Source organism: Hyla sarda, chromosome 9 (assembly GCF_029499605.1).
Source record: "Hyla sarda isolate aHylSar1 chromosome 9, aHylSar1.hap1, whole genome shotgun sequence".
Taxonomy (NCBI): Eukaryota; Metazoa; Chordata; class Amphibia; order Anura; family Hylidae; genus Hyla; species Hyla sarda.
The window spans coordinates 14,264,234-14,282,547 of record NC_079197.1 but is presented as its reverse complement, the minus strand read 5'-3'; the positions used below and the strand labels follow the sequence as shown (position 1 = coordinate 14,282,547).

Genomic DNA, 18,314 nt, shown 5'->3' with positions numbered 1-18,314 from the left:
AGTACAAGACCAGCCCCTATTGGAGACTATAGCAATATAGAAGTGTTTACAGATGTTGTGACTAAAGCGTTGAGATCCCTGGACCCAAGATCCAGTGTACTACAAAATCTTACTAGGGCAGAAGAACAGGCACTGAGAACCCTGGAGCGGGATTCCTCCCTGGTCATCAAACCCTCGGACAAAGGGGGAAACATTGTATTGATGACCAGGGATGAATATAAAAGGATGTGCCTCGATCTACTAGATGACAGGCAATGCTATCAGCGTCTGCCGGAAAATCCTACTAAAAAATTTAGTGCTGAGCTATTACAGATATTGAATGAAGCTAAAACAGAGAAATTGATAAGTAATGCCGAATATGAATATCTAAAACCAGACATGCCACAAACAGCATGCTTTTATACTATTCCCAAGATACACAAAGGGTACCCCCCACTGAAGGGAAGACCCATTGTGTCAGGAGTGGATAATTTGACGCAAGCCCCAAGTCAATATGTGGACCAAGTACTTAGACCATTTGTATACTCATTACCATCATATGTACGGGATACAATGGATGTACTGAGAAGACTCGAGGGGTTAGTACTTGAGGAAGGGTCCTATTTGGCGTCTTTGGATGTAGAGGCGCTATACTCGAGCATCCCACATGACTTGGGGCTTCAAGCCACAGAGTCCTTCCTAAAAACTAGGGGACTTCAATACACTCCACACAATGATTTTGTCATCCAATTGCTATCATTTGTCCTTACTAAAAACTATTTTGTCTTCGAGGGGAGGTCCTTCCACCAGCAGCGTGGAACAGCTATGGGGAGCCCCTGCGCCCCCAGTTACGCTAATCTATATTTAGGCTGGTGGGAGGACCAAACCGTATTCGGAGACGAAATGATCGAATGGACACAACATATCAGTTTATGGATACGATTTATAGATGATATCCTGCTAATTTGGACGTCATCCAAAAGCAAATTTGAAGAGTTTGTGCAAAGTCTGAATAAAAACGCATTGAATCTTAGATTTACCTACACAATTAGTCAATATGAAATTGAATTTTTGGACATTAAAATAAAATTGACAACTAATAACAATATTGAGACCACGCTTCATAGGAAAGAGACAGCTACTAATACCCTTCTCCGGTGGGAGAGTCATCACCCTCTCCCCCTGAGGAAGGGTATTCCGACAGGACAATACCTACGGGTAAAGCGCAATTGCTCAAGTCTTTCGGAATTTCAAACCAAAGCTATGGAGTTAAGACAGCGATTGAGGGAAAGGGGATACCCCAATAAAGTCCTGAAAAAAGCCTATCATAGGGCCCTGAATAGCCCTAGGACAGAACTTTTGATTCCAAAACCTAAACAGGAGGGAGAGGAGATTCTCAGAATAATAGGTAACTATGATGTTAAATCGAGGGAGGTAAAAGAAATTTTCCAAAAATATTGGGAGATCCTGAAGGCAGATAAGACACTGGCAACAGTGCTACCAGAAGATCCCTCTATAACATATCGAAGAGGTAGAAGTTTAAAAGATAGACTCATTAGAAGCAATTTGGAACCAGAAACAAACCAGGAGACCTGGCTAAAAACGGGAGCAAAAGGTACCTATCCATGTAGTGGATGCATTGTATGCCCACATATCAAAAGGGGTAATCACTGTATGAGTGCTACTAATCAAAAGTCATTTCCCCTGAAGCATTGGGCAAATTGCAACACGAAAGGGGTGGTCTATGTGTTGAGTTGCCCGTGCCCGGTCAACTATGTAGGTAAAACATTTAGAACATTGAAAAATAGGGTACAGGAACATTTGGCTGATATAAGGCATCGAAGAGACACCCCAGTAGGAAATCACTTCTCATGCAGCCACGACGGTGACCCTAGAGAACTTATGGTACAGGTACTGGAAGTGGTTAAGCCCCCAGCCAGAGGGGGGAATTGGGATAAAATTCTCTTGCAGGTAGAAGCTAAATGGACATTTCTTATGGATTCAGTCAGACCCAAGGGATTGAATGAATTCATAGCATTTTCAAGCTTCATTTAAATGAGAAATAAATAATCCCTCCCCCAACGTCCCTAATATACTCCCTAGAAAGTAAGAAAGACCAACAAAATAAAGTAAATAATAAATATATAATTTTTCATAGTTATATTGGATCGGTCAATGAATTTGCAGCTTCTTGGTAACAATGCGAATCTCCGTATTAATATATCATTGCAGCCTCAATAAATCCATCTAAACAAAAACTGACAGATTGGTTAGAACGTGTAGCAATACCCTAACCCTGACCAGAATACACTCCCCCATACACCTGGTCCCAATCACCTTCTCTGCACATAGACACGACAGGTAACTGACGTAGCAAGCAGTGATAGGTAGAACCAGAAAGGAAGGAGGGTGGAGTGGGAATGACGTCCTATTTAAGGAAGATACAATGGCGGCATTTGGTGCTGACCGCCATCAGTGTCGGACATCAAACAACATGGCTCTATACTTTTGATGAAAGAAAATGGCCTAATATGGTTCCTGAAGACCTGGCAAAAGAAACGCGTCGAACCTAGACAATGTGAACTGCATCCTTGATCTACACCAGGTTTTTTCTTTCCATTTGCACTTTTTTCTATTGACCTCTCTAAAACAAGATATAAGGCAATGCATGCATGCAAAGTGTAAATGGATTCCTGTGGGAAAGGAAATATGATACTAAGTGAATAATAATTACGGAACACTTGTATAAAATATATCAAATATGCAAATGGATAACAAAAAGAAATAAGTGCATATTTAAATATATCAATATGATAAAGGTCATAAGTTGCTGACAATCGCATTATAGACTGTGCATACTAAATACAACTACAATTAATGACTACTAACGTTTGAACTCTACAAATTATTAAACTGGATAATATCCTCATATCTGCAATTGGCTCCATATACGCTGAACAATATGTGTGACCGCAACACAATGTGAATAGAGTCTTTACGTACTCAGAGGTTTATATGCAATCGTCCAATCATACCTGAATCTATTTGTGCATGAGTAACAAAAAGGCTACAAATTGTGTGAAATATGCATGTGGTGATTTATTGGTATTGTGATGATTGATGGGTTCACATACATAGTAATATACTCACTACAAGTAATAGTGAAGAATCGAGGTGTATGAATTACACCCTGAGTATTCACTATATAGAGCTCCACAGTGCAGTGAATATATACACCTCAGTATAATAATAATTAACAGATAACACTGTATGAATGAGGTGCTGTGGTGACTGCGAATGTCTCATGTAGAGGGTTAAAAAAGGCTGAGACATGAATACATCAATGTGAACAGAAAGCTAAAACCTAATAACGCAGAGTGGATATTAGAACTACAAAAATAAAACAAATACGAGGACGAACAACCAGGACCGTATATATTCATATGTGAATTAAATTGATCCCAATCGGAGAGTGTTATACAGTGGAGGATATATGCCTCAGCCGGTGATAAAACGATTTATTTAGGAACTTTAATCTGTAAACTATTCAAATATTACAACCAGTAGGAGTGTGAATAAGCACCTATATAAGGTGTTGGACATACGCCCAGAAGGGCAATCAACCGGCAGCAGTGTGAACAAACACATATATAGGGGTTCGTACATATACCCAGATTGACGATCCATTAGCAGGAGTGTGAACAAGCGCACATACAAGGTGTTGGATACACGCCCGGGATGGTGATTAACCCTGTATACCAATGAACACACTCATGTGGAGTATAACCAATATATCGCAACCGGCATGAATGTGAACAAGCATATAGCAATATGAGATTAATTGCAATTTAACACAGCACTATATTACGGAATTGTTGTTGTATTGTACTGGTATTCCAATGTGGATGCGCTTATTACATATCGAAATAAGAAAAGGAGAATAACGCAGGCACAGCGGCTACCTATGTGAATAGGCACCGATACTGAGATTGATCGATAGACCTTTAACACACAGGAACTTATGAACATTGTTTGAACTTTCAGAATTATTACGGAATTATGAACATTGTTTGAACACAAGTTAATCATATACACTGGTGGCGGTCAAGAAAATAATTTTTCAAAAGATTTTTTCCAAAAAAATTTTTTCCAAAAAAATCTTTCATTCATTATTTTGTTTTTTGTTTTTTGTATATTTTTTAAAGGATAAATTAAAAGCAATATTTTAAAGGTTCCCTTTACGAAAATTCTTTCTATATATATATATATATATATATATATTTTTTTTTTTTTTTTTTTTTTGTGTGTGTGTGTGTAGGGTTAATACTAATTTGTTCAGGTTTTTGGAAAAAGATGGCAGTACGGTATGGTAAAACCTACAATTAAAACTGCAAAAGTGGTCTTTTAGAGGGGTGGTCTTCTTAAACAATTTGGCCAGTAAGCATATATGGAGGAAAGGGGGGAGGGGTTTTCTCAGGATGGGTTCACACTAGTGTAAGACAGACACATTTTTTGGGTCTGTAGAATGTGCAGACCTAACAACCACGGGTCTGATGACCCAAAGTGACAGCTGTCAGTTCAGGCCACCAGACCGCATTCAGACCCAGACTTGCTGCCATAAGATGGATGTAAAAACGTGGCTGTATTAGGTAAGTGTGAGCGCAGCCTCAGGGAGATGGTCTTTTGGAGAGCTATAACACTGGCATAAAGTTGGCAGCCATCTTGGTAATTTTATTTTATTGTTTACAAATGTTGGTACTGCGAAAACTTCTGCTATCCGAAATTCTCAGCATGGCCCGAACCCAAATATCTGTGCTGGAAAAAAAGAAATCAATTCCCAGAGAGCGTCTAGCAGTTTTTCTCTCACATCTGTTTTTTTTAAATAGCCAAATAGTTTATTGTTTTTAGGGGGGCAGGGGATGAAAGACGCTTCCAAGTGGCCGATAGTAGTTTTTTCCACTTGATGGAAGAGAGAGAGAAATTGTATCCATGTGAAAATGACCTAATTGTGTTGATCCATCTGAATTTAAAGGGGTACTCTGGCCCTAAGACATCTTATCCCCTATCCAAAGGATAGGGGATAAGATGTCTGATCGCGGGGGTCCTGCCACTGAGGACCCCCTCAATCTGTCATTCAGCACCCACCTTTTTGAGCTCTCTGCAGCGCTGGAGGTTCCGAGTGTGCAGCATGACGACCACTGGGCCAGATTATCGTGATGTCACGCCCCACCTCCTCAATGCAAGTCTATGGGAGGGCGCATACCCCTTTAAGGCATTGAACCAAGTAGTTCTGCTAAGACAAAGTAACGTCTTATAGCCAAGAAGGTCTGATTGCCTAATGTTCAGCAGCAGATAACTGGTGACAATAAAAGTTATTGTTGGTTACACTAGAAATGGAAGTTTGAGAGAACACCCCCCCCCCCCCCCCCCCCCCCCAGGAAATAAAATTATTTTTGGAGATCTCTTCCTAACCCTCATTGCTGTCTCTATTACAGAATACAATATTAAACCAGCGTGACCACATCCGTAAAGATTATCCACCAGTGTTTCCCATGTGTTTCAGAGAAAACTAAAGCCCACCTGACTGTGAAGTGCAAGAACAAAGATGAAAATAATAACATGGGCCCTGGTTCATCATGTCAGTATGTACTTCTAGGTAGGGCCCAGGGCAGCACTGAAATCATCACTGTCTGTAATGTCCGTTTCTGTGCTTTTGCATTTTTTTTGCTTTAGGTCCTGTTCAGACATTGTTTTTGTGTCTGAACAGTTTGTGCCAATTCTCCGTGGTTAGGGAAGAGTTAACCTCCAGCCCTGGGAGTGTATAAAAGGCCTCTTAACTGGTTAACGACCAAGGACGTGTATACGTCTAAAGAACCCTGTGAACACTCCCTGGTGGTCCAGTGGGGTCGATTAACAGTGGAGGTAGCCAGAGGGCTTACCTCTGCTCCCTTGCCGGTCCCGTCTACAATCTATGCTGCTACCTAATGTGGGGAAACTATGCTCCTAATGTGGGGAAACTATGCTGCCTAATGTGGGGAAACTATGCTACCTAATGTGGGGAAGCTATGCTGCCTAATGTGGGGAAACTATGCTGCCTAATGTGGGGAAACTATGCTACCTAATGTGGGGAAACTATGCTACCTAATGTGGGGAATCTATGCTACATAATGTGCGGAAACTATGCTCCTAATGTGGGGAAACTATGCTCCTAATGTGGGGAAGCTATGCTCCTAATGTGGGGAAACTATGCTCCTAATGTGGGGAAACTATGCTGCCTAATGTGCGGAAACTATGCTCCTAATGTGCGGAAACTATGCTCCTAATGTGGGGAAACTATGCTCCTAATGTGGGGAAACTATGCTGCCTAATGTGCGGAAACTATGCTCCTAATGAGCGGAAACTATGCTCCTTATGTGAGGAAACTCTGCTACCTAATGTAGGGAAACTATGCACCTAATGTAGGGAAACTATGCCCCTAATGTGGGGGAACTGCTGCCTACCTAATGTTTGAAAACTACAACTCTCAGCATGCACTGACAGCAGAAGGACATGCTGAGAGTTGTAGTTATGCAACAACTGGAAGGGCTCATTTTGGAAACCACACAATTGCAAAACTGCAACTCCCAGCATGCCTGGACTGTGCAGTCATGCTGGGAGTGGTAATTCGGCAACATCTGGAGGAGTGCATTTTGTAGACCACTGCACAGTGTTCTCCAAACTGTTGCCCTCCAGATGTTACAAAACTAAAACTCCCAGCATGCACTGACAGCTGAAGTGTATGCTGAGAGTTTTATTTATGCAACACATGGAAGTGCACGGTTTTGAGACCACTGTGTAGTGGTCACCAAACTTTTGCCCTCCAGATGTTGCAATACAACAACTCCCAGCATGTCCACACTGTACAGGCATGCTGGGAGTTGTAGTTCGGCAACATGTGAAGGGCCAAATGTTGCAGAACTAAAACTCCAAACATGCATGGATTGTCTTGGCATGTTGGGAGTTGTAGTTGTGAAACATCGGCAGGGGCAGTTTGTAGACAATGGTTTCCAAACTGTGGCCCTCCAGATGTTGCAAAACTACAACTCCTAGCATGCCTATTATAACTACATGCACCAAAATTTGAATGTTTGAAATTGTCATCTTCTGACCCCTATAACTTTATTTTTGCGCGTAGGGGCCTATATGATGTCTGTAGTTTTTATCTGTACCATTTTTGTTTTGATGGGACTTTTTGATCACTTTTTATTATTTTTATGGAATATATTTTTATGGAATATAAAGTGACCAAAAATTCACTATTTTGGACTTTGGTATTTTTTTTACGTGTACGCCATCGACCGTGCGGTTTAGCTAACCTTATATTTTAATAGTTCGGACATTTACGCATGCGGCGGTACCACATATAATTACTTTTTTTTTCATTACATTATTTTATTTATAAAGGGGGGGATTTAAACTTTAATTGGGGGGGGGCTTATTCACATTTATCCTCTTTTTTTTTTTTCTTTACCACTTTTTACTTTTTTTTTTTAGCCCCTTAGGGGGCTATACTATGCAATCTTCTGATTGCATACACTGTTCAATGCTATGCCATTGCACAGCATTGATCAGTGTTACCGGCATTCTGCTGCTCTAGCCTGGAGCAGCAGATCACCGAGGCAGGTGAGGACCCTCCTGTCGTCCAGTAAGCTGATCGGGACATTGCGATTCTGTCGCGATAGTCCCGATCATCTCCGCTGAGCTGCCGGGATAGTTTCACTTGCAGTTTAGACGCAGCAATTGCAGCAAACTTTTATCGCATTTAAACCCCGTTAGCGGGACACAGGACGTACAGGTACGCCCTGAGTCCTTAAGGCAGGGGTCCTCAAACTACGACCCACGGGCCACATGCGGCCCGCCGAGGACATTTATCCGGCCCGCCGCTGCCTGGGACATCCCTGTGTCCCGAAAGATGTTTTTGGGACACAGGGATGCGCTCTCGGAGACCCCGCGTTTACTTTAAAAACACAGGGGCTGCCGGGAAGGTGGCGCACTCAGGGACGTCACTGACGCCGCGCGTGCGCCCATAGCAACGGAGCACGGAGGAACGGGGCAGCGATGAGGACGTGCGCTGGCCAGCTAGGTAAGTGTTACCAGCGGCACGTCAGCTTCGGTGCTCCGACCACCGCTCCTTCAGGCACGGGACTTACTGCTATGTCCGGACCGGAGGAGCGGTGGTCGGAGCACTGAAGTGGGGCAGAAAACAGGCATACAGCCTCCAGCCACACACTGTATGGCTGGAGGCTGTATGTCTGTGGGGGAACATACTGCACCTAATGTGGGGGAACATACTGCACCTAATGTGGGGAGCTATACTTCACCTAATTTGGGGGATCTATACTGCACCTAATGTGGGGGAACATGCTGCACCTAATATGGGGGAACATGCTGCACCTAATATGGGGGAACTATACTGCACCTAATGTGGGGAGCTATACTGCACCTAATTTGGGGAACTATACTGCACCTCATTTGGGGAACTATTCTGCACCTAATGTGGGGGAACATGCTGCACCTAATATGGGGGAACATGCTGCACCTAATATGGGGGAACTATACTGCACCTAATGTGGGGAGCTATACTGCACCTAATTTGGGGAACTATACTGCACCTCATTTGGGGAACTATACTGCACCTAATGTGGGGGGACATGCTGCACCTAATGTGGGGGACTATACTGCACCTAATGTGGGGGACTATACTGCACCTAATGTGGGGGAACATGCTGCACCTAATGTGGGGATCTATACTGCACCTAATGTGGGGGAACATTATACTGCACCTAATGTGGGGGAACAATATACTGCACCTAATGTGGGGGAACAATATACTGCACCTAATGTGGGGGAACATTATACTGCACCTAATGTGGGGGAACATTATACTGCACCTAATGTGGGGGAACATTATACTGCACCTAATGTGGGGGAACATTATACTGCACCTAATGTGGGGGAACATTATACTGCACCTAATGTGGGGGAACATTATACTGCACCTAATGTGGGGGAACATTATACTGCACCTAATGTGGGGAAACATTATACTGCACCTAATGTGGGGGAACATTATACTGCACCTAATGTGGGGGGAAATTATACTGCACCTAATGTGGGGGAACATTATACTGCACCTAATGTGGGGGAACTGTACTGCACCTAATGTGGTGGAACTGTACTGCACCTAATGTGGGGAAATTGTACTGCACCTAATGTGGGGGGGACTATACTGCACCTAATGTGGGGGAACTGTACTGCACCTAATGTGGGGGAACTGTACTGCACCTAATGTGGGGGAATTGTACTGCACCTAATGTGGGGAATTGTACTGTACCTAATGTGGAGGAATTGTACTGCACCTAATGTGGGGGAATTGTACTGCACCTAATGTGGGGGAACTGTACTGCCAACCCTAATGTGGGGGAACTGTACTGCCAACCCTAATGTGTGGGAACTACAACCTAATGTGGGGGATCTATACTGCCAACCTAATGTGGGGGGGGAACTGTGCTGCGTACTTAAAGTGGTAGTCCACTAATAAGATATATAAGTGTGCATAGTGTTCATGTTTTGATATCTATAGTCCGGCCCTCCAACGGTCTGAGGGACCGTGAACTGCCGCCCCCCCCCCCCCCCCCGTTTAAAAAGTTTGAGGACCCCTGCCTTAAGGACTCGGGAACTGGGGCGTACCCGTACGCCCTGTGTCCTTAAGGGGTTAAGGTGTTACTCTGGGCTGGTAATTGAGCTTTACTCTGACCATGTCTGTTTATTATGCACCTTAGCTATGTTTTGTCTGTTTTAGTATATATACTGAGTTTCAACCATGGCTAGCTGTCCTGTTTGATACATAGATTTTATCCTGCTTTGTCTTAGTATATTTGTCAGGTTTTAGTATTTTTAGTCTGCATTTGATTTGTGTTGCCTTAGTCTGTATTCACACTATGCCTTTTGTCTGTCCTGTTTTGACCTTGTTATATCCAGCTACACCAAGGATAGAATCTGTCTATCTTGTCTTGTGCCTGCACCCATGTTTACATGTATTTTGTATTTTTGCTTCCTTCTAGGCCAGTATCCTGATCACTCTGTGGACAGTGCCTGCTGGCTAGGAGCTTATTTGGCTTTGGTATTGATGTCCCTCCATGCTTTGAGTGGGGTGTCTAGTTTGTTCGTTGTTCTGTGTCCAGTGATTTCCTGACCTGTTTTATGTTAGTATTTATATCCTGCCTGGTTTATCTGTTTGTTGGTTATTGTATTCCCATTTTGTTCCTGACCTGTCCCTGACTATGTACAGTTCAGTTTGTTTTGTTGACCTTGACACCATTGCACTTTAGCACAGGAAGGGACCGGATCCAAATTGTTGATCCGCCGTTTAGGGCGGATGGGCAAATAGACAGGGAGAGTGGTTTTAGGGACAGCTTAAGGATCACTTCTCCCTGCCCCCCGTTCATGAAACTGTCATTTCGAAAAACTTTTGACGTGTTGCCCAGAAATGTCAAAAGTTTTGATCACACTAGGTCTCTGTTCTGACATCCGCAGCGATTGCGAGTTACAGCTGGGAGAAGGGCAACTCATTCTCCAGAGACTTAAAGGGGTATTCTGGGGGAATAAATGTTTTTAAATCAACTGGTGCCAGAAAGTTATACAGATCTGTAAATTACTAAATGAACCCCTTCTGTATTGTGTTTACAACCCACAATCTGCCAAACACTAGTAAACAACCTGTGGACACTGAATAGTCACGCCACCGATCACAGTGATTTTTGCAGCAGGAATTGATAAATGGCTCTATAGGATTTTAACAAGTTGCCATAAGCCAAACATTGAAGACTCCTCAATGTACAATGGCCCCTCAAGTTACAATATTAATTGGTTCCAGGACGACCATTGTATGTTGAAACCATTGTATGTGGAGACCATAACTCTATGGAAACCTGGTAATTGGTTCTGAAGCCCCAAAATGTCATCCAAAAATAGGAAAAAGTGAGGATAAGAGAAAAATAAGTAGATAACTAATAGAGATAAAGCAAATCCTTACATATAAAAGTAATAAAGATCTGCTGGGAGCTGTAATCACTGTCTATGTAGAGGACAGGAGCTTCTTCAGGATCCTGTACAGTACATGCCATGTCCTAAAAAAGTAACATGGAGCCGCCCTCACCTGGTGTCCAAAGGAACAGCTAACTATGGCACAGGTAAAGAGTAGTACAGAACATGTGATACCTCCTTGTACTGTAGGGGGCGCTACCAGACACCTGTCAGTGCATATGCTTGAGTAATACAGGTGTTTTAGGAGTGAATGTCCATTCTGATTGGTCAGTTCTTCCAGACATTGACAGATATCACAGATCTGGACTGTCTGTAGTATATGATCTGGATTGTCTGTGTATGTTGAGTCTGGTTTCAAGTTACAATGGTCCAGAAAAGACCATTTTATGTTGAAACTATTGCCATTGTAAGTTGAGGGATCACTGTACATGCATCTAGATCAGTGGTCTCCAAACTATGGAACAGATGTTAAAAAAAAGAAAAATGCAACTCCCACCATGCTGGGATTTGTTTTTTTTTCCAACATCTGTAGGTTATTATAGATTTTAAATTTAACCAATGTAACTCATTGAAGCTTTAAGAAACTAACAATTTTTTCCACCACTTTTTCTTCTTTAGTGCAGCCGTAAGGGACCTTTGAGGGGACCAGCATAGCACTATTACGGTATAAATTCCCCCCTTTGTATTTCTTTGGACCAGTTGTATTGTTTCTTTTTTTTTACGATTCATCACATTTACATTGGTATCAAATTCATGAAATATTGGTATCTCATGGAGCATTCCTATCTCATAGAGCATTCCTAACAATGTTTAGTTGACAGGGATGTATTAGGGCTTGAGTTTTGTGGAACAACTTACAGTTTTGGTACCATTTTGGGGTTTACCATAATTTACTTTTTATCTTTTTTTTGGCATGGGAGATAAACAGAAACGGCTATTCTGGCATTGTTTATTTATTTTTTTATTTCATTCATTTAATTAATTCATTTATTTATTTAATTCATTTATCTATTTATTTAATTTATTTAATTTATTTAATTTATTTTAATTCATTTATTTTATTTATTTATGTATGCTCACAGTGTTTAATAAAAAAAAAAAATTCTATTTTTGGGTTGTTACGAATGCTGCACTACAAATGTATATTTGGTACATTTTTTAACACTGGAGAAAAAAAACTTTGTAAGGTCCATTGACATCATGTTGTTTGTTTATTTTGCATAAGTCAGGCATACTAACTTTTGTTTTTTTTTGAACTGACAGGTTAGTGCAGGTAACACTAATGGAAAATTTGTGAACCGCTTCTCATAAAACAGGAACTATGGCACTGTAGGGAACCAGCGTGCAACCTCAAGTAATTCAAACCAGTGAGTCTATAAGAATACAATGTAGTATTAAAAGGTTTGGGGGCGTCTGGTAGCTACTGCCCAACATAACATCCGCAGCTATTTGGGAAATAAATGACCTCAGCATTCACGTTATATTAGGAGAGATGAAAACCGATGCATTAAGGGGAGATGATTTCACAGACGATAAACAGATCTCCATTATATAAGTGCGACACATTCCAAAGTCAACCTTTCAGTTACGAAAAGTGCATTCCTGTTCCCATGAGCTAAATGGTCTTTAAAATGGAAAATGTGTATGTTGCCCTCTATTTAGCTGTATCACATAGTAACCAAAATTTGCTTAATTTTCAATGAGGATCTGATGAAAAGGCCTATACATTATATAATGCAAATATACAATGTCTCACTGTCAACAGCCTAGAAATAACACATAGGAAAGAGTACAAAATGAGTTTTTGCCCAAAGTATTTAGGAGAACCAAAATGATGCTATGATTTCATTTTTAGTTCACTTATTTTGCCATTTCTTTACCAAGAATAAGAAATTGAGTACCTACATTCTGCAATTTATAGTTTATCTAATACATATATTATACATGTCTGTAATGGAAAAGGCTATAGACATCTTTGAACTGATTTTTTTTTTATTTTTTAGAATCCATTTGTTTCCTGAATGCTAATTTCTGCAACTTACTTAATAATCTTCATTAAAAGGGTTGTGTAGAAAAAATAAAATGTGTGCATGTGGGCTGAATAAATAAATATATCCCCTGCTACATTCATCCCCACGGGGGCCAGTCTCAGTTTATGATTTTAGTTTGGCATGCAGGAAGCCCATACTCGGCCATAGCACAGTGACCTGCCTTGGCCAGTGATTGGCTGAGTGGGCGCTTCCTGTGTGCTAAAACTAAAGGAGCAATCGCTGTTCAGCAAGGACTGGGCATCCTTAGGACACGCAGAGCGGGAAAGTTAGGATAGGTGAGTACAAGGGTTTTTTTTGTCAGCCCAACACACATTTGTTTTTTCTGGACAACCCCTTTAACGAAGCCCTACCATTTTGCTGCTGCGAAGTCTTATGTAAGTTATTTATCTGCCTTTTGTTAGTGTGGATACGAGGGGAAATGCACACATGGGGGGTAGCTCACACAGGCTGTAGATAAGAAGGAAAGCATTTAAAAGGTTGTGTGTAGAGAGAAAGTAGAGCTTCTAGAGAAAACTGTTATCCTGAGCACACAGACTTTGCATTCAGCATTACTGGGAGGTATGAAAATTAATTAAGGAATGAAGACAGAAGACATAAATTCAGTGCAACATTTGTAACTCAAAGTAACCATTCAAATATGTAAAAATAGATTTACATTTTTTTTCTAAGTAAGTCCATAGCTTTAAAAAAAAAAAAAAAAGTTTTATCCCCAATAGTCCCTTGAGTATTCATCCAGCTTTATGTGACGGTCACTTATTCATGTGAGTCACATATTTTAATGTAGGTTTCCTGTCTTCCTCCATACTCCCAAACCATCTTAGTAACTTGGAGTTGACCTAAATGTAGAGCTGTAGAGGATAAAGAGACTGCATGCTCACTGGGTCAGGGATGTAATGTACAGAAAATAAATACATGTGCTGCTAGAATAATCACAACAATTATTAACAGTCTATACCTGGTTAAACCGTCTTGTAAAGGCGACAACATTTGGAGCTAGGCTGTGTTTTTCCTTTTTGTTCCAGCCGCAGCTGGCCAGCTCCTGAAAACAGAACAGAGATTACATCAGTCTTCCCGATTTGGTCATCGGACTTTAGATTTATAGAAAAAATGAAGAACAGAAAAAAACAAACAACAAATGTAAAGTTAACACTAGCAGTTTCCCAAGCTTCTTGTTAAATTAACAATCCTGCATGGAGCGCGCCCTGTGCAAGGACTCGTTGCCACCAATATATATATTTTTAATAATCTAAATATAAATAAAAACTCTATAAAGTAAATAATAAAAAGATTACAAATCATTTTCATATACCGTAATAATAATTTTTACTGCATTTGACTATTATTAAGTATGTTGTTACATTTGGAATATCTGGCCAGAAAATGTTATATGCTTAAAATATATGCACTGCAATATTATATTATAATCTATTTTTATGTACTTATCATGAGTAAAAACTCAAGCCCCCTCTCCCACCATGGAGGCTGTCTTCTCCCGATTATCCTAATACAAGGGTTGATATTAGCACTTGTTTGCATTGGAATGTAGCGTGTATTGTATGTGCCTAGTTATGTTTGGTTAGGTAACAGATTACCAATAAAACAGGGCCCTGGATACGAGTAATGACCGGAGCTGTCTAATGATGAAATCCCTTTTCTTGGAAGAAATACTTCAATGGAATTTCCAATAAGGAAGGGCCTCCTGAGTAAACAGCACAAGGGATTCCTCGTATTTTGGCAAAGAAACGTTAAAGAAAATATAGCGATTGTTTGACAAACTTTTTATTGAACTTTCTGTCTGGAAATATCTAATAGGAAATGCTGTAGACCTCGACAGAAGTACAACCGATCTCTTCATTGACAAGAAGCTGTGAGATCGTCAACAGTCTATTAGCAAGGAGCAGATGGCAGAAAACTTCAGGGGGTCCAAAAACTTTGCTTTTTGTTCACTTTCTCATTTGACATAAAGGGGTAGTCTAGGATTTTTTTTTATTTGACTATGCTACAGAGGGTGTAGCGTTAGTGTAGTTCACATTATAGCATCGGTACCTGTGTGTGACAGTTTTCTCACAATTCTTATGTAATTTTTGCCCCAATATTTATTTTTAAAAGCATACCAAAAAGCCCCCCACAATGGGTGGGGTGGCTGATGTGTGAGGGAGAAAAGTGACCTCACACTTACAAACAAGGGATTGTGGGACTTTCAGTTGGAAGGAGGGAACTCCAACAGGAAATAGCCAATTCACAACAAGATAGCCACAGTGTTATGGTAATCTCACAACATAGCCATTTAGCTCCAAGACAAGCACAAATCCGTCCTAAATATGTCCATTACTGTTTGGCAGGTAAGTACTAAAATCAATGTGCGACTAAAGTCAATGGGTGGAGCGACCCCTAGGTGGAAGAGAGATCATTCTGGAAGGAACTGTAGTTTTGCAATAGCTGGAGGCAACCTGGTTAGAAAACACTGATCTATTGCATGAAAGGCAGCACAGGTGTGTTTCAATGGGGGGGGGGGGGGGCTGATGGGTGGTAGGGAGAAAAGTGACCTCTGTAAACAAGTGATCATGGGACTTATAGTTGGAATAGTATTATGGTAATCTCACAATATGGCCATTTAGCTCAAAGACAAGCGCATCTGCTTCCTAAGCATGTCCATTACTGTCTGCCAGGTAAGTACTAAAATCTCCTTATAGTGGAGAACCCCTTTAACAAACATAAAATATGGTTGGGCGGTGTACTGATATTACCATCAGGTGTATGTTTGCTCTTTGACAGGCCCTTTCTTTATTAAACTCCATGGCTTGAAAATAATAGAGAATTTTTACCTATTACTGTGAGCCATTCGCTCAGGTATGCTTGGTAGGGACTCTGGTCCTCATGACTAATACACTTCAATATTGGTTTACCCAGATAAGACTAGAAATTTTAGCTGTCAATTGAGCCAAATATTTCTCCCATAAATGCTCCTTTAGCTTTACAATCCTCCACTGAATGACATCTCAATAGGAAGAAAGGTTCAATGGGTACAGTATTACTGTCCCATATATATGCCGCATAGTATGCTGCCCTCACACTACACATGAGAATAAAAGAGAAGAGCGCTTCATGTGTAGCTCCTAAGGGTATTTAGAGGAAAAGAAGGGAGGTGACGGCACTCTGAGCATAACACCCAAAATCACTTTTCTATGAAAAAAAGTTGTAGTGGATCACAGCCTTGAGTCCATCATAACTGAGGTCAGTACCAACCATATACAGAGATACAAGGCAAACTAATGAACAGATAGAAAAAGCAGATGCTTTTCTTACAGCGCTGATCACCGATGGAGAAGACACATTACTGCTTGGTTCAAGAAAAGAGTAAGATATCTTTTTTTATTGCACAAAACAGTCCATTCAAACCCAGATTTTGGAGGATAGCACCGAGTAACCACTACTTTAAAGGCATTGTACTTGCACAATATAATGGCCACTTTTATGTGACTGGAGCTTTTGTATCAGTACTACTATGTGATATGGTCCAGAAAGTATGGTATAGAAAGTAAAAAAAAAAAAAAAATATATATATATATATATATATATATATATATATATATATATAATAAATAAATTAAAAGGGTGTGAAGGTAGCCAAAATTTCACACGAGGACACAGTAAAAATAGACTTGGATTTTGGAAAACAAAACTAATTCTCATTTTATTTTTCTTAATTTAACAGACAAAAACTGAAGAGCGCTGTTGGAAAAAAGTTTATAGCATGAATATTTTCTCTCCTGTCCGCCTACAGTACATCAGTTGTGTGACCACAAGTGTGAACTCAGCCTTGACAACTTTAGAGTAAGAACACAAATCTAAAAAAATAACCATTTAACATAAAATAACCAAAGAAACTATCCAAACAGCCTGCAAATTGTCAATGAGAAGTCAGTGGAGAACATCAAACATCGAAAGAAAAAGGAAGAGAAAATCCCAATATACCACAGACTCTATATAAATCTCTCTGTGGAATCTTGAACTATAAAACCTACTTTTTACTTCTTCCCCAAAGAATGTAAGATTTGCCCATAACTTTGGAGAATTTTTTACATTTAGGTTACACACTCCCATCTCTTCATTACACTTCCGTTTCTTCATTACACACCCCGTTTCTTCATTACACACCCCGTTTCTTCATTACACACCCCGTCTCTGTTCCTTACACTCCCCTGTCTCTTCCTTACACTCCCCTGTCTCTTCCATACACTCCCCTGTCTCTTCCTTACACTCCCCTGTCTCTTCCTTACACTCCCCTGTCTCTTCCTTACACTCCCTTGTCTCTTCCTGTAACAATAGGTGTTGCAGAGGTGGCAGTTGCACCTGGGCCCTGTTGCCTGAGGGGGCCCAAGGCACCTATGCCCCATGAGAAGGCACCAGTATTATACATGGCACATGGTAGACACAGGGCACTTTTACAGATTTTGCATTGGGGCTCAGAAGCTCCAAGTTATGGCTTTGCGCTTAGCAGAAAGGAAATTGGCATTAAGGCACCCGTTACATGTTCAGCCATTGACAGCAGCCACTGTCGCCTTTGTTTGCAGTGGTGTCGTGAACGAGAAACCTGGACTGGATTGGACTGGATTGTCTTTAGCGACTCCAGGTCCTGTTTGGTATCCAACAATGGTCGGGTTGGAGTAAGGAGGCATCACTGTGAGCACTTTAATCCTTTGCTGTGGAGCAACACATTGCCCCCTGCTGCTATGATAATCTGGGGAGCCATCGTTTAGGACAGTCGGTCACCCAGAGTAGTAATAAAAAGGACACTAACAACGCGGTGATACATGTAGGACATCCTGAGGCCACATGTGTCACCTCTCATTGCTTCCAGGTGGCAACTTTCCGATATTGAAAGTATTTTTATGCTAAAAAGGCTGAAAGTTACTTTGAGAAAAAAAAAAAAAAAAAAGCTATAAACATCAATCCTGGTCTTTTTTTAATGAAATCATATGAAAACTAAATAAAAAATAGACACAAATTTATAAAGTAAAAATTTACTTGTGGTTCTGCCACTGATGAACATTGACCGTTCTTATTTTCCACCATGTAAGTTTTTTTTCCCAATTATTAAGATACTGGGCATCAAAGGAAATATAATTTCCATTCTCTCCCAAAATATGTAACACAAATTTATGGCTTTTCCACTGTAGGACACAGAAGTGGTTTCGG

At 40.8% G+C, this 18,314-nt stretch overlaps 1 protein-coding gene across 7 annotated transcripts in view; it reads right to left on the bottom strand.

The window, feature by feature from the left end:
* Window positions 1–18,314, bottom strand: part of RALGPS1 (Ral GEF with PH domain and SH3 binding motif 1) — a 409,196-nt gene that overhangs the window by 282,393 nt on the left and 108,489 nt on the right. For all 7 annotated transcript variants that reach the window (XM_056538115.1, XM_056538117.1, XM_056538118.1 and 4 more), the window contains exon 6: window positions 14,071–14,154. In XM_056538115.1, the coding sequence (XP_056394090.1) occupies window positions 14,071–14,154 (84 nt within the window). The remainder of the gene's footprint in view (window positions 1–14,070; window positions 14,155–18,314) is intronic.